This window comes from Staurois parvus, unplaced genomic scaffold (assembly GCF_062004578.1).
Source record: "Staurois parvus isolate SC_StPar_1 unplaced genomic scaffold, SC_StPar_1.0 ptg000581l, whole genome shotgun sequence".
In the NCBI taxonomy this organism is placed as follows: domain Eukaryota; kingdom Metazoa; phylum Chordata; class Amphibia; order Anura; family Ranidae; genus Staurois; species Staurois parvus.
The window spans coordinates 3825541-3849579 of record NW_028318377.1 but is presented as its reverse complement, the minus strand read 5'-3'; the positions used below and the strand labels follow the sequence as shown (position 1 = coordinate 3849579).

Sequence of the window (24039 nt, the reverse complement as noted above, 5' to 3'; positions counted from 1 at the left end):
TAATGAATTTGATTGAATAAATATTGACAAAATAACTCAATGTAATGCTACTGGATGTTAATTATATTTCCATATTTTTGTAATAATTTTTTTTTATTCCATGTCTTTCTAGTATTTGTGTCAAAACCTCATAACCCAACATAAAAAAAACACAAATAAACTGATAACAATAGCCAAAAAAACACACAAACCCAAGCAGAGAGCTTTCTTTTACTATTTATTGTTCAATGTTTAAATTTGTCAGCAAAGTGCTTGAAATAGTCTCTATAATAACGCCCTATCATCATACATTAAATATATAAAATTAAACCTCATCAACATAATAACTTATATACACCAATATGTAGAATAATCAGGTACAATAAAACTGTAGCAGACCTCACTGATGTGACTTTAACCCCCTCGCTGCCAGGGGCAGCCAAACCACCACCCAGCCCCCAGGCCGGAGATGACTCATTATTAACATTGTTTAATTACAATTCTTTCATGGATAAATCATACAATACAATTGTGTATATCGTGAAATCACGAAAAGAAGATCCATTGTTTGTTCCAACAATGTAGATTAAGTCACAGGTTCTAAATTCCTATTCACCCTGAGAGGAAAAAGGACACAGATTTTTTTTGTTTTATTCATTTCTGTTTTTATATGAAAAAGATCCCCAAACTGTAAAGAAAGTATTGATTACATATCTGTTAGTTGCACTAGTGAATCCCATTCAGTGGAATAGGAGGTGAATAAGTAATGCAATGCAAATACCATCATTTAATGCCTTAATAAGGCCCAATTCATGTACAGAAATGGTGGCTATCAAAACCTTCTGATTAGATTTTGTATGAATCAAGTGCTTTTCAGATGCAAGTCAATGACTTCATCATTGCTGCATCAAAAAAAAAAAAAAATTAGAACCTATTGAGAAACAAAATATCAATTTAGGATTTTCTGTACAATTTCTAGACAACATCTAGCTCTCCCTATAATGTAAATTTAGTTCATGCGTTAAAAGTAGATGGGCAAGAATTAAAGTGCTCCCAATTTGATTTTGAATCTGACTGGGTCTCTGATTTTTTTCTTTTTTTTTGTGAAGGTGGCTTAAGAAATGTACAGTTATTTCATCAGAAAGATGAAAAAGATACATCTGAGGTCAAGAACCCTAAAAGTTACATCATGGGCTTTTATCTAGCTAGGATCTCAGGGCTTCTTGTGATATCATAGCAGGTTAGGAACATTCAGGATGCATTACTGCTCTAGGGTTGGTCCTAGTCACTACGGAGCATCTGCACCATAATGGAAGTCTTTCAGGTTTAAAGAGGTGCTCTGTTCCTTGGAGAAGGGTCTTTGCCATCATAGGCATTTGCACCCTTGTGAAATTTTTTCAGCTCTGTACAGTAATCACACAGAATGCAGTCAGTTAGGGTCCTTTTATAAGTGAGGGGCATAAAAAGCTGGAGCCCCATAAGACTGGGAGCTCAGAACAAAGGGTGAGAGGACTGCAGCTGGTCCTGGAAGGAAGGGTATTTGAGCTGTACACATGAGCCCACCAGGTGCATGGGTTGGATAGCCAGGGTGTCCATGCATGCCTAACGGATTGCCCATTGGAGGGGAATGACTAATAGGACTCAGTCCTCCACCCATACCAGACCCTCCTCCATGGTTGGAGCCTCCTGTAGGGGCACTGGTGTCAGCTCCAGGGTTCTGCTTCTTCCATTTAGTGCGTCGGTTCTGAAACCAGATTTTTACTTGGGTTTCAGTCAGGCTTAGCGACAAGGCAAGGTTTAGTCTCTCGCATACTGATAAGTACCTGGTGGACTTAAACTTGTTCTCTAGGGCCACCAACTGTTCATAGGTGAAAGCGGTGCGAGCTCTGCGGGGCTTACCAGATTTGGAATCTGAGCCTGCTCGTTTTCTTTTGGGCTTGCCATGCTGGCCTTGCTGTTGGTTCTGCAGCCCTTGGTTCTTGCCAGTCTCTTGGGAGTTAGGAGATTTAATCTGACCCACAAGGCCTTCCTCTGTCTGTGTGGCCACTACGCTTGGATCCCTGTCCATGGTTCCAGAAGCAGTGGAATTGCTGCTCTCTTCACTGCAAAGTTCTTCATCTTCTTCATCTTCCTCTTCTTCCTCCAGGTCACTGCCAGGGCTGGGGCTGAAATCTTGGTTTTGGCACTCCTCCCCAGCCTGCTGGTACAGCTCTGCATCTTCTGCAATAGAAAGAGTTGTGATTAGAACCTAGAGCCACCTTCAAGCCATCATAAGAAATGTACTTCACTTTACCACAAAGAGACCCTGTCACCAGATTGATTTCCACAAAATTCTTCATGACATTATATGTGCATTTAACATATCTTACACATGTTATTTACCTGTAAAAGCCTACCCTGTATGGACAACCAAAAGCTTTGAGACTTTTGCTGGGTGTGACCATCTTAAATGGGATGTCTGCAGCCCCAGTAGACTCAGAGCTGCCATTTAAGTTGTGGTCTATACCAGCCTTTCTCAATCAGGATTCCATAGGAATGTTTTCCTATTGATGAAAATGAAGAGTGCCCTGCCACTGACCACTTATATATGATAGTCTGTTTCCCATTGGCTACCAATGTGATGAGCCACTATATTGGCCACCAATGTATGGGGTCAATAAAGTTTTCCTATCTGTGTTTCTTTTATGGCCATTATTATTATTACTACAGTATATGTTTAATTTCTTAGTTCATTTGATCAATATGAAGTGTGTTCTGCCTCTTGCCACTTATATATGATAGTCTGTTTTCCATTGGCCACCACTGTTATGAGCCACTATACTGGCTACCAACGTATGGGGGCAATAACATTTTCCTGTCTGTGTTTTGTTTATGGCCAATATTACCACTATTTATTTCATTTTATAGTTCTTATTCAAGACGTTTTTGTGTTAGAGTGAGGTATATTTAAACATTATCTGTCCTAGGTGTGAAATACAATAGGTAAACCACATTCTTTATTCTTTCAGATATTATTATTTGTGATGGGCTGAACACCCCTGTTCCTGCTGACAGCTGAATGTGAAAAAAAATTGCCAGTAATCAAAAAAAGTATTTATTTTTTTAAATGGCGTGGGGTCTTCTCCCATCCATACCAAGCCCTTCCGGTCTGATATGGATTTTGAGGGGAACCCCCATGCCAAATTTTTTAAGAAATCCAGACCAGACTCTTATCCAAGCATGCAGCTTGGGCATGCAGGCCACATGCCCTCAGCATGAGGGGGAGGGTGCTTTGGGGCAGGGGGAACATGTTGATGGGAACAAGGACCTCTTCCCCACAAAGGTGGCTGGTGGTTGTGGACGTCTGTGTGCGGTCTGATGTGTCCCCCAAATCATCCCCAGCACAAATCCCCCCCCACAAATTTTGCCTCCTATAATAAATTGAATGCCGTTGCCATCCTTGAATTTCCTCTTCCCAGTGCAAATACTCTCCCCCCAAATCCCCCCTCCTAGCACATACCCCCCCCCCCACCAGACAACCCTCCTAACACTTATCCTCTTCTCCCTCCCCCCAGCACAAATACTCTCATCTCCAGCACAAATGTTTGTTACTCTGAAGCTGCTGTCACTACTACTGCCATTTTGTAGGTAGAAACTCTCCATGGAGCACAGAGGGCAGCCGCCCTTCTTGCCCACCCCTTGTCCCGGCCCTGCCTGCAGGTTGAAGTTATTGACAGGGTCTCTTTAAAGGGAACTTTTAAGAGCTTATTAAGAAAGGGGTGAAGTCAACTGTTTGCTTTTTGTCTTTTTTTTTTGTTATTATTATTATTTACTTTTCATATTTATACAAACTGAAGCTATTTGTTTCCCCCCATATCAGACAATTTTCCTTGAGGTGCTCTGATCGCAACAACTGAGGCTCCTTTATTAACCATTTCATGACCAGATTAATTTTTGCTTTGCAGAACTTCATCAATTTAACTCTTAATAAAATCTTTTTGGTAAGCTTTCCATTTGAATTTAATTTTCTATGTCAAACACGGCTTTCTATGAGTAGCAAAGATTATATAAATATGTGTTTGCATTTGTAGGCATATAACTTAGCCAAAAGTGGCGGTAAATATATGCAGCAAAAAAAAATTTATATTTCCAAAATGTACTGTAGAGAATAGCATGAACGTTAGAGATTAATGGCTACTGCAAGCCACTTGTGTACTTAACACAAGAGGAATCAATTTCTTCCATAGGTTTAGTGATTGGTAACGATTGAATGCTAGTGAATTTAATAGTGTGATCAAGTCGATAAAATTCACCTGATACTCCAGCCTTAATGTAAACAAGTCATAAACCTAGGCTATTCCAAAATGTACAAACAGACCCAGCTACACTGATAACTGCCTGCCAAAATGACTAGTCGACAGATTCAAGCAGCTGAAGTTATATGCAGATCTTGACGTTTCCGAAAAAAGCTTCCATCATCACACACCATTTCTGTTAATCAGGCAGGATTCCCACCTCATTTAAGGGCCCATAGGGGAGGCTCATGAGTGTGTGTGAAATGCAGAGGTCAACCTTGACTCTTACAGGAAAAGTCAAGATTAGCGTATAACTGTAGCTGTCTACCTAATTCTCTTTAGACATTTTTTCTTCAATTGTTTAAATTGTCACATTTGTAGCAGGTTTACATTAAAGTAGGCGTAAACCCTTACCTATACCCAGGGAATTAACTGACCTCAGGTGATACACAGAGATGAAACAAATCCTTCTACATAACAAGTTCTACCTGTTTATCTGCAACCCTTTCTCCTCTAAGTACACAGATTAAAGGCTAATTCTCAGCAGTAGAAGGCATGGGGGGGGGGGGGGTATCCAGTGCCCCACACTACACAGCTAGAGCACAGAACTTCAGTGTAATCTGTGACCTGAGTGGAGGGAATGGACAGACCCTCCTCTGCACAGATTAAACTTCACCTTTAAATGATCAACAGGCAAAACCTTATATAGTGCTTTTTGCACACCATATACCAGGGGTAGGCAACCTGCGGCTCTCTAGCTGTTGTGGAACTACATTTCCCATGAGGCATTGCAACATTACAGAACTGACATTTACAGCTTTGACTTGCAGAGGCATGATGGAACTTGTAGTCGTGCAACAGCTGGAGAGCCGCAGGTTGCCTACCCCTGCCATATACAGAGGATGTAGAAATGTTTACATTAACCCCATCACTAAAAGAGATTATGATCCCACTGCAGTCATACATATTGAAAAGGTCTCCATTAATTTACCAGCTTGCTTTTTGTTTTTGAAAGGAAAACAGCACATGGAGGATGCCAAGGCAAAAATGGCAAGTTCATACAAACTCCTTGCAGTTTTTGCTTCCACAATCTCAACTATTTTCTTTTTTTTAACCTCTTTTTTTATTTTTCTTTGCATTTGCCTTTCTCCCTGGACATTTCATATGTTTTAAAATTTCAAGAACACTGTTTCTAATAAGATATTCTAAAGCGGGCAATACATTGTACTGTATAATACTTGTATTTATAATTTTCTTATGTGATTTCCTTTAGATTTACCTTCAACTATGGAGTGCAAAGGCCTGCCTGATTGCATAAAAATTGATTAGGTTTGACCTCATATTATATGGTTTTGGTAAATCTAAAGGAAAAATGAGCAAGAAAATTGTATAATGTATGGCCAGTCTTACATAGAAGACATTTTCACCCAGTACACAACATACATGCAAGCAGTTTTTGCATGTATCCTTATAGTGTGCAAGTATTATTATCCAAAACAGTCTCACAACTGAAGGATCTTTTACTAGGATGAGCGAATCAATCTCAAATAAAGTCAAATTTGTAAATCACAGATTTTCCAGCTTCACACTCGTCCAGTCTGCAGAGAATAATATCATTTAGGAATCATATTTGTCTGAGTTACTGAATTGGCCAAATCTCTGAACTTCAACAAACCTGAATGAAAATCTTGGTTTATCTAAAAATTGTACCGTTCTTCTGATTATATTTGATAGAACCAATTCATTCACCTTTTTTTACGAATTTCAATTCAGATCTGTCTGATGTGTATGGAATTAGGACAAGCCTGCATACATTTATTTAGGTAAATAAAAAACATTTGCAATTTTCCTAATTTTCCAATCAAGTTGCTTATTCCTAATTTTAAATATTATTATACTAATACTACTATTATACTATACTAATATTATACTATACTGCTAATAAAACTGGGAACTGAATTTACTTTGACAAGCAAACCTGCCCCTGAACCAGTCAGAAATGTCCCATTGGACTAGCCGTACCACTGCTACTGAAGCTCTACTAGAATGTACAATGAACAAAGGTGCCATCGAAGAGCCAATAATGGCTGATTAAATACCCTGCTTGTAACTTTTGCAACATTATATATATATATATATATATATATATATATATATATATATTCATATATATATATATATATATATATTCATATATATATATATATATATATATACATACACATATATATATATATATATATATATATTCATATATATATATATATATATAGATATATATTCATATATATATATATATATATATATATATATATTCATATATATATATATATAATCAGTTCCATGCATTAAAATAGTTGTTTTAGGTGTAAATATACCTGTATATGTAAATATGGGTAGCCATATCTGATTATGGACTCTACTTTTTGCTAAGAGGTACAGCTCAGACTCATAAAGAACCATCAAACAAAATAGGCCCCATGTGTATTATCCTGTAAATGGCTTTATCTCAGCAGCTGTTGAACAAGCATTCTAATTGTACATGTTTGATCTATAGATAGCCACTAGAGGGAGAAGTTACAAAGCTGTATATGAAAGACCATCATGGATATGGGCCCTACCGAACATGCACAAGGTGCATCAAAATGACTTAGTAGTAGTTCAATTATAAATGCAAATGTGGAATCACTTTAAATGCACCATGCTTTCATTCAACCTGTTGCTCTGCAGTTGCTGTAGAGCTAGAGGTCCCAGCAGGCTGTGGAGCTACTAGCCCTTGTAGCGTCTGCTGGGACTTATAGTTCCATCCAAAGCAGTAAAGCATGCCAAATACATCAATCACTATTACCACTCTGAGAGGCAACCAAGAGTCATTGATAAACTATATTACTTGTTTCCAAATTTTCTTCAGGACTATGGCTCAGGCATCATACTGTGAGGACAGGTGTCTATAGGTTGTGTCAGTCACCACTGTGACATTCTGTTACCTCTGTAACAATTCCCTATCAGGAACTTTCTGTATCTGAATTAAACCGTTGCAGGTTACACTGACTCCCCATAACCTGCATCTAAGTGGTTTCCTACGGATATTGAACGGTTGAAGATGCAGTTTTTATATATATATTTTATCAGGCATAGCTTCACTCTGACAATAACATCTTCATACAGGACCCCAGAATATCACATACATTTCAATCCAAACTGTTGATTTTCACCTTATGTCATATAATAACATTTTATTAGAAAGATGGAGAGACAGATATATAGAAATGTGTGTGAAAATGTTTATTATATATATATATATATTTTTTTTCTATTTAGTTACTAATTTTCTAGTTTCTACTTAGATACTAATTTTTTTTCTTTTGCTGCTGTGCATTTGTGTGGGTAATGTGTGTCTTTCTTGACTTGAAGAATAAATACTTTTAAGAAGTGAGATGCAAGTATATTTAAAAGTTCAATCATGTATTCCTTTATTCTAATTAGTTTAATTATTTCTTTAGCTGGTCTGACTATGTGACTACAAATATATATATATATATATATATATATATATATATGTATATATATATATATATATATATATATATATATATAAATATATATATATATATATATAATTTATTTCTATATGTTTTGTAAGTATTTTGTTTGTAATACATTTTGATATGTATGTAGGTCTGTGTGTCTTTCTTGACTTGAAGAATAAATTACTTAAAGAAGTGAGATGCAAATATATTTAAAACTGTCAAATTATATTTTTTTTTTATTTAATTTATTTAAATTATTTATTTAAGTGGTGTGACTACAGTTTTTTATATGTATATATATATATATATATATATATATATATTATTTGTAATACATTATTATGATATCTGTGTGAGTTAGTGTGTCTTTGTTAACTTGAAGAAGGAATAAATACATTTAGGAAATTGATGCAAATATGTTTTAACCAGCCTAATTATTTGGTTTTTTTTTCCTTATTCTAATTATTTTAATTATTTCTTTAGCTGGTGTGACTACAGTTTCATATTTAAAAACATATTTTATTTGTAGTAAATTAGGATGATGTAATAATAATAATAATTAGTAGTAGTAGTAGTAATAGTATTATTATTAATATTATTAGATCAAATAATGTGATACATGCAGTATACTTACAATATGCACGCAAATCATAATTTTACTATTTATCTTAAAAACAAACTTTCTTCCATTGAAGGAATGTCATACTAACGCAATTTAAAAACTGAGGCACCTCCTAAAAAAATTCCTATACACCATTCCAATGTGTACTACAATTAAAACGGCTTTGCCCAAACAATAAGAAAACGTGGCAGAAAATGAGGGCATGCAAAAAAAAAATAAAAAAAAAAATAAAACAAATAAAGAAATAGAAAAAAAAAATTAAGAAATCGAAACTTAAAAAAAAAATAGCTAAAAACGGTCCACTGCAATGATATATGTACAGACTGCAACATTTTACACAAGGCTCAGCACACCTGTACAGCAGAGGCCCTACTAATCAGTTAGCGAAGGACAGTTTGAATTGACCTTTTATTATTTATTATTGAATTTTTCGATTTGAATATTTCATAAAATAATTTTAAACATACTAATTAAATTATTAATAGTATTATTTCTATAACTTCATTTAATTTTAACTATAGCCAGGAAAGTTCAATTTGCAGGTATGTGCAAATCATCTCATCTGCATTTTATTTCACGGAACAGAACTATGTAATAGAATACTAACAAATAAGTTTGCTCACCTCGAGCTAAAAAAAAAAAAAAAACTAAACAAACAAAACAAACCAAAACAAAAAAACAAAAAAACCCAAAACAAATTAAAATAAAAAAAAATAATGCTTTAGAGCTATACCACCGTACACATTTTAGAGTTGTGTCCCAGCAGTGCAGAGAGTTTCAGAGCCCCTGGTCTCTTCTATGAGTCAGCCGCTGTCCGGTGCAGACAGAAGAGGTCAGTTTCTGGGAGTTGTACCAGGTCACAGATCAATCTGTATACAGGAATTGTACAGGTCTCCTGCCCTGGGTCAGTCGGCTCCTGTCCACATCAGTCTGTACAATACAATCCCATACAGAAGAAGAGAGTTTTATTGTACAGCTAGCCAGAAGGCAATCAATGCAAGTCTTGCATGAGTGCTCAGTCAGGGAAAACACGTGTACACAACTGTATGGCTGGGAGGGACAGCACAGATGGGGGCACCTTATAATCAACAAGTCCCCAATGTCCTCTGAAAGTTCTATCATCTATCTATCTATCTATCTATCTATCTATCTATCTATCTGTCATGTATATGATATATAATTGCTGTATTTGTTTTTTTCTACAATTAGCTAAATATCTGCCTAAATCTAATACATTGCCAGCCAACTAATAACTGTATCTCCTATTGACTTCAATTTTTCATTATACATTTTTTGCCTGAGATATCTAAGATTTGTATTTTAAAAAGTCATCCTACAATTTAGACTTCTTAACAGCAAAATGTAAAAGTACAAAACATAAAAGAATCGAAGAAGTACACAGATTGTGGCAGAATATAAGTACCTGTACCTGTAATAATCAACTGATGCTAAAATTGCAATCCAAAAATAAAAAAGGATTCTGAAATAAAAAAGATAAAACCTTCGTTGTGTTCTCCATTTCATATCATCACCCAGATTCTGTAGGGGGGCAGGAGATACAAATATCTTTAAACAAATACCATGTTACCTGATCCCCTGGTAAAATGTATTAATGGAATTAAAACTACAACGACCTTTGCAGTGATCTGTGTGTAATCTGTGTATTATTATTATTACTATTACTACTACTACTATTACAAATAATATTAATAATATTAACAATGTTATATCAGAAATTCTCCCTAACATACCAGAATTGTTAATGGGTGTGTGTGTGTGTCTTTATTTAATAAATAAAGAAATAAAGAAAATATTATTATTATTACTACTACTACTAATAATAATAATACTAACAATTTTATTGCAGAAATTCTCCCTAACATACCAGAATTGTTAATGTGTGTGTGTGTCTGTATTTAATAAATAAATAAATTAATTAATATTATTAATAATATTATTACTACTAATAATAATACTAACAATTTTATATACGAAATTCTCCCTAACATGCCAAAATTGTTAATGGGTGTGTGTCTGTACTTAATAAATAAATAAATATAATAATAACAATAATAATAATAATTATTATTATTACTACTACCTACTACTAGTACTACTGCTAATATTTAATAATAATACTAACAATGTTATATCAGAAATTGTTCCTAACATATCAGAATTGTTGGTGTGTGTGTATCTGTAACTAATACATTAATTATTATTATTATTGTTATTATCATCACTACTACTACTGCTATCTACTACTAATAATAATAACAACAATGATAATAATAATAATAATGGTATATCAAAAATTCTCCATAAAATATCAGAATTTTTTATGTTTAAAAAAGTGTGTGTGTTTGACTGTGTTTAATAATAATAATAATAATAATAATAATAATAATTATTATTATTATTATTATTAGTAGTAGTAGTAGTATTGAATCAAAGAAACAAATATTTTAGTTCATATTATATTTTTACTGCTTCATTTGTTTCAGATAATTATTACGTAATACAGTTGTTGGTATTTACATATATACCGCTATTATTAAAAAAAAAAAGGAAAGAAACAGAGGGAAAAAGAGAGAAAGAGGGAAAGGAAGGAAGAAAGAAAGAAAGAAAGAAAGAAAGAAAGAAAGAAAGAAAGAGAAAGAAAACATAACCTTGCTGGCACGTTACCTTCCTCCAGCCAATGCAGTGAGTCTATGAGGTCCCAATATATTAAACATATGCAGAGTGTAGTTGGAATATTGTGATATTATATGAACTCAGAAATGCAATCTGCTCCCTCTGTGGCGATCAATAGGCGCCCTAATAAGTGTAATAGGTTTTAATCGAGTAATTATCCGAATTTTGACCTATAATTTAGACGTTAGGAGAGAGTTTGCAAGCTGCCTGAAAGAGATATGCACAATTCGATAATAGAATATCGATCGGGGCACTCGGGGGCTCTTCCCCCCATTATCGGCCTCTCTGCTGCTGCTAAGCACATTCTCCCTTCAGTGAAATCGAAGGAATTTAATTGTTTTTCCTGAGATAACCGTCGTTTTCTCACAATTAGTCTGATTTGTCCTAAAAAAAAAAAAAAGTAGAATTGAATGTGTCGCCCCAAGACAGAGGCAAGGTGTCCTGTGGATGGTATAAGTAGGCTTTAACCCCTTGCTGACAGCTGATGGACATGAACAGGGGGAGCAGGCAACCCAAGAGGCAAGGGTCACCCAGCAACTGCCAACCTGTGTCTCTGCAGTTGATGGAGAACTACAAGTCCCAGCATGTCTTCAATATGGACGGTCCAGCAGCATCAGGATTAAAGGGAGCTTGAAGTTGAAATTGAGTTTGCAGAATACAAGTGATATTCTTTATTAGCTAACAAAAGTTATATAAAAATAAGGAATCAAATGTTAGGTTTCTTTAGAGTTAGGAGTTTGCTATATATATATATATATATATATATATATATATATAGTGTGTGTGTGAGTTCTTTTTTTATAACAACCTAACATTTGATTTTATATATATATAATATTTTTTTTTTCCCTTTATAAGTACTTCACTGATGTACAAGACAAGACTATATATATATATATATATATATATATATATATATTCATATTCTTGTTTTTTGTTTTAATATTATACTTATGTACAAGGCTCTCTCTCTCGTTCTCTCTTTCTTTTTTCTAGAAATACATTTTTATCATTTATACTAACAGCATAATAAATTGGTTTATATGAATTTTCAGAGGAACAAGTCCATTCGTTTCCAGTTTAGCCAAAGCAGAACACATAATTCTGGAAAATGTGCACATCAAATTTAGAAATGCAAATGAACGATTGATCTTTTCTATAACTTTGCCCATATTCCCTATAAAGTGCAATCTTTTAAATAAACGTTCATTGACAGCTGATAGATGGCAATGTTCTAGAGTACAGGAGATATATCTGACGATCAGAAAGGTGTAGAGAACTTACTTAGAACATCGGGGGACTTTTTGCAGGTGTCAAAGTCTTCAATGAAGGGTTTCTGATCGGTGCCAGGCTCCTCCAGCTTGTCCTCTGCCCTCAGGATGTAGTCGGTGCTTGGCTTGTAGACCATATTGCAATGTCTCTGCTTGCTGTTGAATTTATTAGGGTCCAGGATGTCCAGGACTGAGAAGGAGGTGGTTCTGTGGACTGCTGGAGGTGCTGCTACTAAACCCTCTTGGCCGGGAGTGTTGCCACCCTGACTGTCCCCTTGTCTGTCCCTTGGGCAGCCATAGACTGGGAGCTCATTGGTTGAGAGTCTTTGGTCACCGTGGGTGTCCATGATGTCTCCGTGCAGGCTGCAGGACACGGCTTCCACCACCACCGCTGGTTGTGCTTGAGGCATGGAGATGTCCACCTGAGCCTTGTCCCTGTTCATTGCTTGGTCACTAGACTCTAGGGGAAAGCTGGTCCAGCAGGATTCAAATACCTCCAGCCTAACAGCTCCACGGGAGAGTCATAGCACCATCTTCCCAGAGCTGGATGTGGATCTTGCAGTCTGGTGCTCCTCTAAGTTTTGTGATCCTGTTGAGATCTCCAAGTTTAGAAGGCGCCCCAGACTGCCCTGAGTCTTTTCTTCTGAGAACTTTGTGACTGAGCCCTTACTCTTGGGTACTAAAACCTGACAGTCCTCTTGGTCTTCTCAAGTCCAGGAGCACCTGGAGCTCTGTGGGTTCCTCCTAAAGTTGAGAGTCAGCTTATTGGTCCCAGTTCTTGCAACACTTTTGCTCAAGGTGTTATGAGTCTCCAATTCTTGTGACCCAGTCCAGTGTGGACTTCACTCAGAGTAGTCCTCCTGTGGCCTGTCGAGTGTTTCTGTCAACCTTGGTCCAGTTCTGGTGAAGGATCAGCAGATAAAGTTGATAGGACTGATAAAAGTTATTGCCTTTGCTTTTTGGTCTCCCAATCTGGTCAATATGTTGCTTTAGCTTTCTGGTCTCTCAACTTGGTCAAGATGTTGCCTTTGTTTTTTGGTCTTTCAGCCTGGTCAGGATGTTGCTTTTGCTTCTGGTCTAAAGCTGCTCAAGATGTTGCCTTTGCATTTGGTCTCTCAACCTGCTGAAGAAGCTGTTGATGGCGTTAATGTCCAGTGAAGTTCGCTGATCTGTGCAGTGTGAACAGGCAGAGGCTGAGCAGTGTCCTCTCCATATGGTGGGAGAGCAGTGTGAGGAGTACAGAGAGGAGGGAGCTCTATGATGCTGTGTTGGTACCCTGAGCTCCTCTCCCAGCATCACATCTCCATTCATCTGTGCAGCATCTAAATAGCCTTATTTGGGAAAGTGGGAGGTGATGGGATTTCTTTTAAATAATTGCGGGATCAATAGCAGGAACTTATATACAAAATGAGACCATCAGATCAGATAGGCTAAGCCTCGGCTAGGACTGACTAAATGGATTATAACAGTTAGTATTGCCAAATTCGCGTTTTGACAGTCTGGAGAAATACGAGGCTGGGGCACCCGGAGACTTATGACTCTCCCGGCACAATATACAACTGCACATAATTATGCTGCACCGGGAAATGCCGTTTATTATGGGGGTGGGGGAGCCGCAAGGTGCATTTCTCAGGAAAATAAAAAATCAACATCTTCCCATTTCATAAATAAAACTCGGCTCATTTATTACCGGAGCGCTGCTGTTTACTGCAGAAAAATGGCATTGTGGAGGTGATGTGATAGAGCTGAACGCAGGGCAGGATGGGGGGTATTAGAGACTATGGCACCGTCTACATGGGACTATCTCTATAATATCATTCTATTCTTACTTATGTACACTACATCGATTTTAAATAATGATCTAACAGAATATATATATATCCATCACCATCTTTCTCTGAACATTTTTCTGTTTTATCTGCCCCTCTCTCTCATTTCTCTCTGTCTCATCCCCTTACCCTTTCTTCCCTTCCTTTCTTTCTCGTTCTCTCTGTCCTTTATCCTTGTGCTGTTCTATCTGTCTGTCTCCTTTTCCTTATTTCTGTCTCTCTCTACCTCTTTCTGTTTTTCTATCTCTCTCCTTTTACACCCTTCTCTCTGTTAGTCTTTGCTTCTCTCCCTCACTCTCTTTCTTTTAACTTTCACTCTCTATCTATCTATCTATCTATCTATCTATCTATCTATCTATCTATCTATCTATTTATCTATCTATCTATCTATCTATCTCTTCTCTTTCCCTTTACACTTCTATCTCTTTTTCTTTCTCTCTCCCTCTCTTTCTTTTTACTTCCCTGTATCTGCCTTCTTTTACTTCTCTCTCCCTCCATTTACTTGTCTTTCCCAGTCTCCCTCTCATTTTACTTCTCTCTCTGACTGTTTGTACCTCTCTCTCTTTCTTCCCCCTTTACTCTCTCTCTCTCTTCCCTATTACTCCCCCCCCCTATTTTCCCTTACTTCTTTATCTTCCTTTCTCCTTTTAGTTTCCAGTATCTGTCTTCTTTTACTTCTCTCGCTTTCTTTTTTTGCTTCCCTCTCTCTCTGTTCCTTTACTTCTCTTTCTTTTTTCTTCTTTTACTTCTCTCTCTTTCTCTTTCTCACTCTCTCCTCCTTTCCTTATTTCTGTCTCTCTGTATCTGTATTTCTGTCTCCTTTTATTTCTCTCTCTCTTTATTGTTTTCTCCTATTACTTCCCTCTCTTTGTCTTCTTTTATCTCTCTCTGCATCTCTTTCTCCTTTACTTCTGTCTCTCTTTCTTCTATTACTTCGCTCACTCTCTCCTCTTTTTCCTTATCTCTTTAATAAAACTGAAACAAGAAGACCTGTAGACAAGTGGAGTTGTTACCCATAATATTGGTTTGGATGGCCAATTGCCCCTCTTTTCCTTAGATTTCCGTGTGGCAGCTTTTAAAAATCAATTCCTGTAAAATAATCCCTCTATTTACATCCGACTACCTATGACCATTATTACCGTATTTATCTATCCCTTATGTATGTATGCGTGTATGTTTATAATTATGTATGTGTGTACTTTTTTATGTATGCATGTTTGTATGTTTATATTTATGTATGTATGTATGTATGTTTTGTTCGCATTTTTGAATTTATCTGTGTGTGTAATGTGTGCATGTTTGTAGGTATGTGTGTCATGTGTGCATGTCTGCATGTACTGTATGTGTGTATGTTTGTAGGTATGTGTGTCATGTGTGCATGTTTGCATGTACTGTATGTGTGTATGTTTGTAGGTATGTGTGTCATGTGTGCATGTTTGCATGTACTGTATGTGTGTGTATGAGTGCATGTTTGTAGGTATGTGTTCATGTTTGTAGGTATGTGTGTTATGTGTGCATGAATGTTTGCATGTTTTTATGTACGTGTGTTATGTGTGCATGTTGGTATGTATGTGTGTGTATGTTAAGTGTGCATGTTTGTATGTATGGGTGTTATATGTGCATGTTTGTATGTATGGGTGTTTTGTGTGCATGTTTGTATGTATGGGTGTTGTGTGTCTGTATGTGTTAAGTGCATATGTGTGTATGGGTGTTGTGTGTCTGTGTGTGTTATATGCACAAGTATGTATGGGTGTGTGCATGTTTGCATGTATGTCTGTGATATCTGCATGTTTGAATGTTCACCCATGTTCTTCCTATAAATATATGCCTAGCTGGTCACACACACACATATGGTAGCATTGATACTGACAGATCTCCTGAGCTTCTCCCCTGCTGACACTGACACAGGGATGGCTCTGGGTGTAATTATCGGAGGCAATGATCCTTTGGAAAGCAGGAATTAAAAGTTGTAAGGAATAATGATGTAAAACAATCAGAGTCAGTGTGGCAGGGGTGAGACCCGATGAGGGAGAGGGGTGACCCCCGGGAATTGTCCCTCTCACACTGACTGCTGCTGGAATATTCATGTGTGCTGCAGATCGCAATCATTCCCCAGCACGCCGAGCATTCCATCTAGGAATCCTTTATTACATCTTATCTCTGCATTATAAATCACTTACAAAGAGGGGGCTGATAGGGGCTCCCTAGGATTGTGTCCGGGGAATGACTTTCCCTTATGATGGCACCCACTTACAAAGTGTCACATTTGGTTTAGCCATCTCATTTGGCTGCTTGCAAATGAATGGAGATCTGCAGATTGTGTTCCCTCCCTGGACACCCTCTCTGGGCTCCCTGTGTACTGGGGAGAGCAATGTACTAAAAACCTGGAGGAAATTAAAGTGCAAAATCTGTTGTATGAGTACAAACCAAGGTCAATGCAGTGTGATATGGATTTCCAGGGATTTATATATTATGATATAACCATATAATGTATATTAGACCAGGGATAATAGATATACATATATAGCACAATGTATTCCCCTCCCTATCTCACTCTCTTTTCCCATTATCTATCTATCTATCTATCTATCTATCTATCTATCTATCTATCTATCTATCTATCTATCTATTTATCTATCTAATATATAAATTGAATAACAGTATATGTATATATACATATTTATATAGACATTATATATATATATATATATATATAGTTAGTTAGTTAGTTAGGTAGGTAGACACATACAGGTACTGTATATCCAAATCTATCTATCTATCTGTCTATCTATCTATCTATCTATCTATCTATCTATCTATCTATCTATTTATCTAAAATATAAATTGAATAACAGTATATGTATATATACATATTTATATAGACATATTATAGATGTATATCTATAGTTAGTTAATTAGGTAGACACATACAGTTACTGTATATCCAAATCAATCTATCTATCTATCTATCTATCTATCTATCTATCTATCTATCTATCTATCTATCTATCTATCTATTATATGAATTGAATAACAGTATATGTATATTTATATAGAAATATTATATACTGTATGGTTAGTCACATACAGTTATATCCAAATCTATCTATCTATCTATCTATCTATCTATCTATCTATCTATCTATCTATCTATCTATCTATCTATCTATCTTTCTGTTAATATATATAAAAGAAAAAGACACAGCAGCTTTCTTTTAGAGGCCAGGCGATGTAAAGATGTTCTATGGCTTCTAATCACAATTGATTGTCAATTAAAGGCTCATTTGCGCAATCTTCATCCATCTGCCATCTCTGGTTATGTGCTGAGCTGAGGCTGGCTCTGAGGACTGTCTGTGGGATGACTTGTGACAGCTAATATCTCTCTTATCCTGGTAGATGAGAGTTCCTTCCTGCTGAACACAGAGCCCTCTGCTTCTCATTCCTTCCCCAGATAAATCTGCATTTCCTGCTCTGCTTATTGATTGAGAAAAACTGATTTTATGTGGACAAAAATAGGGAAAATAGGAGTGTTGAAAGATACTGGGGAACTACAAAATCCAGCATATATTGGAGCTAGCTGGGGATTGTAGTTCATTAGCACAAGAGGAACCTGCTATAGAGAGTACCTGAATGCTCACATGTTACTTGGCTGTCCAGTAAGATCAGACATAAAGTTTTAAAATGAACATTTTCTTACAATCACAATGTAAGAAGGTTAGATTGGAAAAAAAGGAGATTATAACTTCTTTGCTTTGCTTTACAATCTGTTTAGATTTAGGGATTATGTTAGCACTGTTTCTTACAACCTCAACCTTTTTTCTTGGATATATTGGGGTGACTTATTAAGGCAATAGAGGCAAAGTAGCTTGTTCTCACATGTGGCAGCCGATGCCTCTAAAAAGCAATTCACAGTGGATTGCTTTTCAGAGGGCATTTGACAGGTGGTGAAGAGGCGACATGCCACCTCAACAACACCTGTTTTACTCCAAAAAGGCTGAACCACCATGCCACAACTGTGTGCATTGCATGCAATTGCAGGGAGGTTGAACCGTGGACCCATGCGCATTCCACCCACTGAATGCCACATGCAGTTTAATCTTTTGCTATGGCATGTGTACAGCCCTTACTGGCTGCGTGACCTTTTTTTTAGGTGGAGAGTAACTGCAGCTCCATCGCCTGCTTTTACCACCCCCCAGCCACATGTGAATCAGGTGATGCTGTGTTTTCTTTGAATACCTAATCAAATGCCTCTTTTTTCCCTTGACACAAGATTTTGTATTCAAAATGAATGCAGATTTGCCTTATTTACTAATATTCACTTTGCAAAGTAACCATACACAGCCTTAACTCCTTTTAACCCGCTAAGTTTTATGTGAGCTCATGCATGTTAGAATTTTTGTACAATTCTACTAAGCCCCCATTCACACCAATGTGACTTGTCATGTGATTTGATGGTTCAAATCGCATGACAAGTCACACTCTATGGTCAGCAATGGAACTGTTGGTCGGAGTTGCACCAATTTGAAATTTGATTTTGCCGATATCTGGTGCAACGTGCATTGATATCTGTGCATGAAGTCACACAGATGTCTTACAAGTTGCACCTGAAGTTGCACTTAAATGTGACTTTGAAATCATGCATTTTAAAGTCATATTTAGTGTAAACAGGGGGTAAAGCTTAAAATAGAATATACAAGCACATTGAATCATTTGTGGCCAATTTTAAAGATGCCATAGATTATAGAGGGTGGTCAGATAATGGCATAGTGCAGATAGGGGAAAAACAATTAGAGGATGATCAATAGCAATAGGAAAATGCCATACAGGTTGCCCTAACACGATTTTCCATTATAGAGTCTTGGGTGGCAGTGTCTGCTGGTGCCTCAGTGACTTAGAACACTTTTACACCAGATCCAATGCGACTGCGCTGGGCATTCAACTCTAAAAGCTTCCAATTGTACCAACAGCAGTAATGCTGCACACCAAGATGCTAAATAACACCCCTTCTTTATTAAATAGCACCCCTTCTTTATTAAATAGCACCCCTTCTTTATTAAAATAGCCAGCAGGAACAAGGTCTATTCTGACATGTTTCTCAATAGGCACAGCACTTTTCAAAGAAAGTTCTTGGGAAGGCTTTGTGCCTAGCTCAAAACAAGTCAGAATAGGTCTGTGTGACATTCCTGTTGCTGGTTCAGTTCAGTGCTTCAGTGGAAATCCTGGAGTGCAAAAAAACCATACATAGGTGTCCTTTTATCATACAGCGGTAAATGATCGCTGCTCAGTTCTCCGGCATTCTCGGAGAACACAGTTCTCCTGTGAATGCCTTTTTATGAAGCAGTGTAGATCAGTTCTCCGAATGAAGGGAGAAGCGTTCTACAAACCCTGGAAAACAGCTGCTGTTACTATAATTTCGCAAGATTACAATAAGAGATCAGTCAAACACCGTTTACTAAGCAGCGGTAAATTTTTGTGGTTCCTCCGATTCTCCAGCTCTGAGCTGGAGAATCTGGAGGGAGAAAACAGATTGCCAGTGAAGGGCTGAGATCGCTCCTTCATATACTGGCCATCTGTGTGCTGAGATGATCAGCGGATAACGTGTTCTCTGCTGATCATCTCTGTTTCCTAACTACACAGGGCTCTGAATGGACAGCAGGGATGTGCTTCTTTTTGTTCCCTGCAAAGCAGGGAGAAAAAACAAACACATTGTTTAATATCAGTGATTAAACAAAGTGATTAACACTGAACTGCAGAGCTGGGAAGTAATACATAATGTAGTTACTTAGTTAGTCTGACTGAAAAAAGACAAAAGTCCATCCAGTTCAACCAAAAAAGTTATAATCTTACACCCACAGTTGACCCAGAGGAAGGCAAAAAAACCCCAGCAAAGCACGATCCAATTTACTCCTGCAGGGGAAAAAATCCTTCCTGATCCCCCGAGAGGCAGTCAGATGTTCCCTTGGTCAACTTTACCTATAAATGTTAGTATCCAGTTATATTCTGTGTATCTATGAAATAATCCAGGCCTTTTTTAAAGCAATCCACTGAGCTGGCCAGAACCAACTCTTGAGGGAGTCTATTCCACATTTTCACAGCTTTCACTGTGAAGAAACCTTTCTGTATTTGAAGATTAAAGTGGTTGTAAGCCCAATCTCTAACAAATATCAAACACTCACATCTCCTTATAATTTGTCGAATTAACATGACAAGCGCATTATTTGTTCTTTAATTTTTTCATATCTTTGCCTGTTTCAGCCCGCTGAATATCTCCCGGTCTGTAGGCGTGTACACTGCCCGGAACTCAGGAGGTGAAGTCATGATGTCACTAGACTCCTCTCCCAGCTGTACATGCCCCTGGCATTCTTCCTAGCTCAGCATAGCAGCATGCACATAGACTGGTCACTTTTAATGCCTGGAAAGTCTGTTGGATGGTAGTGCTGCAGTTCCAGAGGAGCGGAGAGCAAGTGACTCAGCTGCGGCTGTGTGAGATGTGCCCTCTTCACTCATGTTGTGCATGAGTCTCCCGATTAAGTCTGTCATTCAAAGGAGAGGGGTCATGGTGACACCTTTTTTACTCAGGTGTTGGAATGTTTTACTGTAGAAGAGCGAAGAGGATTGCAGATGGCAGGATGCTCTTTTTCTGCCCAAACTGAGGACAGTAGAGTTCTGCTGCACTGCTGAGTTAGATGCAATGTTCAGTTTAATTTAGATTTTTTGGGTTTACAACCACTTTAAATTTCTTTTCCTCCAGACGTAAAGAGTGCCCCCTTGTCCTCTGTGATGACCTCAGGATGAATAGCTCTACATTGAGTTCACTATATGAACCACTGATGTATTTATACCTGTTGATCATATCCCTCCTTAATCTCCTCTTCTCAAGAGAGAATAAATTCAGTTCCTCTAACCTTTCCTCATAGCTGAGCTCCTCCATGCCTCGTATCAGTTTGGTTGCCCTTCTCTGTACTTCCTCCAGTTCCCCAATGTTCTTTTTGTGAATTTGTGCCCAAAACTGAACTGCATATTCCAGATGAGGTCTTACTAATGATTTGTACCAGGGGAAATTATATCTCTCTCTCTGTAGTCTATACCTCTTTTAATACAAGAGAGGATTTTGCTTGCTTTAGAAACCTCAGCTTGGTATTGCATGCCATTATTAAACTTATGATCTACCAGAACTTCCAAATCCTAATAGGCAGAGCTGTACACAGGGAAAGCTGCATCCTGAGTTCTGACCTGCCCCGTCACTCCAAATATTTAGCATACATTAGCCACACCCACTTGTGGTCGCCATCTCCCTGGTAGGGGATCCAGTGCATTACTTGGCCAGGGGCCCATGATGCTATTATGACAGCTCTGTTCTATTGCAGCTCCTTCTACTATTGTAGCAACCAATAGGTTACAGGAAATGGTGAAGTCATCCCACTCCATCATATGACAGTGTTTGATCTCATGTGACAGTGATTGATCATGTGACAGTGTTTGATCTCAGTGGCTGGCCGCTAGATCCAATCACTGCAACATAGAAGGGAATCCCATACTCCACGGACCCAGAAGCAACAGGAATTTTATGGTAGTTGTGAGGGAAGAAAAAGGGTCATTTCCATCAACCATTAAAACTGCCTGCTGATGCATTCAATCATTTCAAGATTTAAAAAAAAAAAAAAATTGAGTCAAACATTTGCTCAAGAGATTGGGTTTCTAGATGTCTGCCCAGTATTACAGTGGCAATATCTCCCCAAAGTAGTTTTTGTCTGTTCCCCCTTTGAAAGTCTCATATTTGTTTATTCTGCTTCATGGAGGATCCCCTGTAGTCATGTGACACCTTTATTTAACTGTGTAACGGGTGCAGCAGTTGGGCAAACCTGGGAACGACGATGCCCCATCACGTGCCGGATGAACCAGTCCCGCGTGGCCTTGGAATGTTGCACTGACACTGTTTGCTATGTGACCTCTTCAATAAATATTTGGATCATTGTTTGTGGATCCGTGGTGTGCTGGCGACATATGTCCTTATCTATGTGCTGACACCAGCCAGCCTGCTGGCAGTTGCTACAGCATCTTCTTACCTCAGGCCTTGTCCAGGAACGTGGGTTGCTGGGAATATATTGTGTGTCAACACCAGGGGAGGACTGGGATATTCTGGCCACAGGGAGCACACCAAACCTAGTGGCCCCTTCATGGTACAGACAGATTTCTGTGGGCTAAAGAAAATGCCTGATCAATTGGTGGGGTGGGTATGGTTTGTTTGGACACACCTTTTTACTTTCCAGTATCAACTTTCTTTGGAACTATTGCCATTCTGTCACATGCCATCAGAGAACTGCAAGATGGTGCCAAAAGATTTCCTTTTTGATCTCAGGTCTAAATATGTCATGTCCAGAAGTCCTACAGTAGGTCTCCCACAACTGATGTCTTAAAATGTATTTAGTTTTTTTGAATGGTGAAATATCTCTACTCAATGCCATCAGCTTATCTTATTAGTCCTGGCCACTGCTCAGCAGCCCACTCCTCTCCTGTCCACCAGTTCACCACTTGGGAAGAGCTTAGGTTTGATTGGAACCCATGTTAGGCTAAACCTGGAAGGAAGCAAGCAGTGCCTGGCCAATCAGTCATAGCCAGGGCATCCCCCAACCCTCATCTGCATGTATACAAAAGGACGGGGACATGGCCATTTAAGGTCAATGATATTAAACTAATATGGCCATATCATAACATATAAATGGGTGCAGCGCTAAAACAAATATATCACTTTCATAATGTCTATAAAAATTGTGCAAAGTGTCAATTAATGCAGATCTAAGTAAAGGTGACAGTAGAATCCAACTGATGGTGCTCCAAAAAGGTGTGGTAGAATTACGCACTCACCAGATGCGTAACGTAAATACGCATTGTATAAATATGAAGAGGTCCCCTTAAGGTACTAGAAACGATCCCACTCCGGGAATGATCCTCCATCTAGGTATGGTGGTGCTGTCAGGAATACTCAGGAAAATATGGCCATATTAAGTCAGTGATGTCATGGCACCCGTGCCCTATGTGTACTTGCAGCTGTGGGGTAGTAAATGCCACGTTCACAGCAGATTGGGCTGGCATTCACAGTTCCCTTTCTGGGTTTGGCCAAACATGTTTGGACCAAACCCAAGCTCATCCGTATCCAGCATTGTAGACCTTGAAAGAAATAGGGAACCAAAATTAAATAACTTACAAAAAAGACATGCAAATCTGATAGATTGGTTTGATTTGGCATTGGCCCGTTGCCTCTGCTGCCTCTGTTTCATCCCTACTGCCTCACAGACAAGCTCAGACAGAAAAGATTACTGTATGGATACATTATAAGGACATATGTCAGCTTCCATGTGTCAGTTACCAGGCATCTGCAGCCTTATCAGCTCTACAATCAATAGCCTAAAATCCTACAACTGAAAACACATTCATCCAATTTGCTGCAGATGCTGAAGGGCTGAATATTATTGATGATTATTGATGGCGTTAATTCAATTAGTTGGATTCAGAGGGGACTCTGCAGACATTGAGGTGAGAGATGTGTGTGGATTTTTCAGCTTCGGTTCTAGAAGAAGTTAGAGGAGATGGCTTTGGGGTGGCAGGAGTTGTTTTTCTGGCTGTTTTACAAAAAACCCGTCAAGTGTGAAATTGTGTCATTTCTGTGAAAAGTAAAACTATACGAAGAGTGAAACAATCTGATCAAGTTTTTCTCAGGATAGTTTTTATAACCAGAGATAGATAAATTATTGAAGATGAGATTTTGCTTTTTTTGATTCTGATATAAAGAAAAAAAGAACTCCCTGCAAAATCAATGTATAGCAGGCACCCTCCAGAGGC

The 24039-nt window shown here is 37.8% G+C and overlaps 1 protein-coding gene across 1 annotated transcript; it reads right to left on the bottom strand.

The window, feature by feature from the left end:
- Positions 1-204: 204 nt before the first annotated feature.
- NKX1-1 (NK1 homeobox 1) lies at positions 205-13791 on the bottom strand. The gene is made up of 2 exons (XM_089692278.1): positions 12384-13791; positions 205-2199 (listed from the first exon to the last, which is right to left on the bottom strand). Exons 1-2 carry the CDS (start codon positions 12811-12813, stop codon positions 1424-1426), a joined length of 1206 nt encoding a protein of 401 aa, XP_089548404.1. The 5' UTR covers positions 12814-13791; the 3' UTR covers positions 205-1423.
- Positions 13792-24039: the final 10248 nt, after the last annotated feature.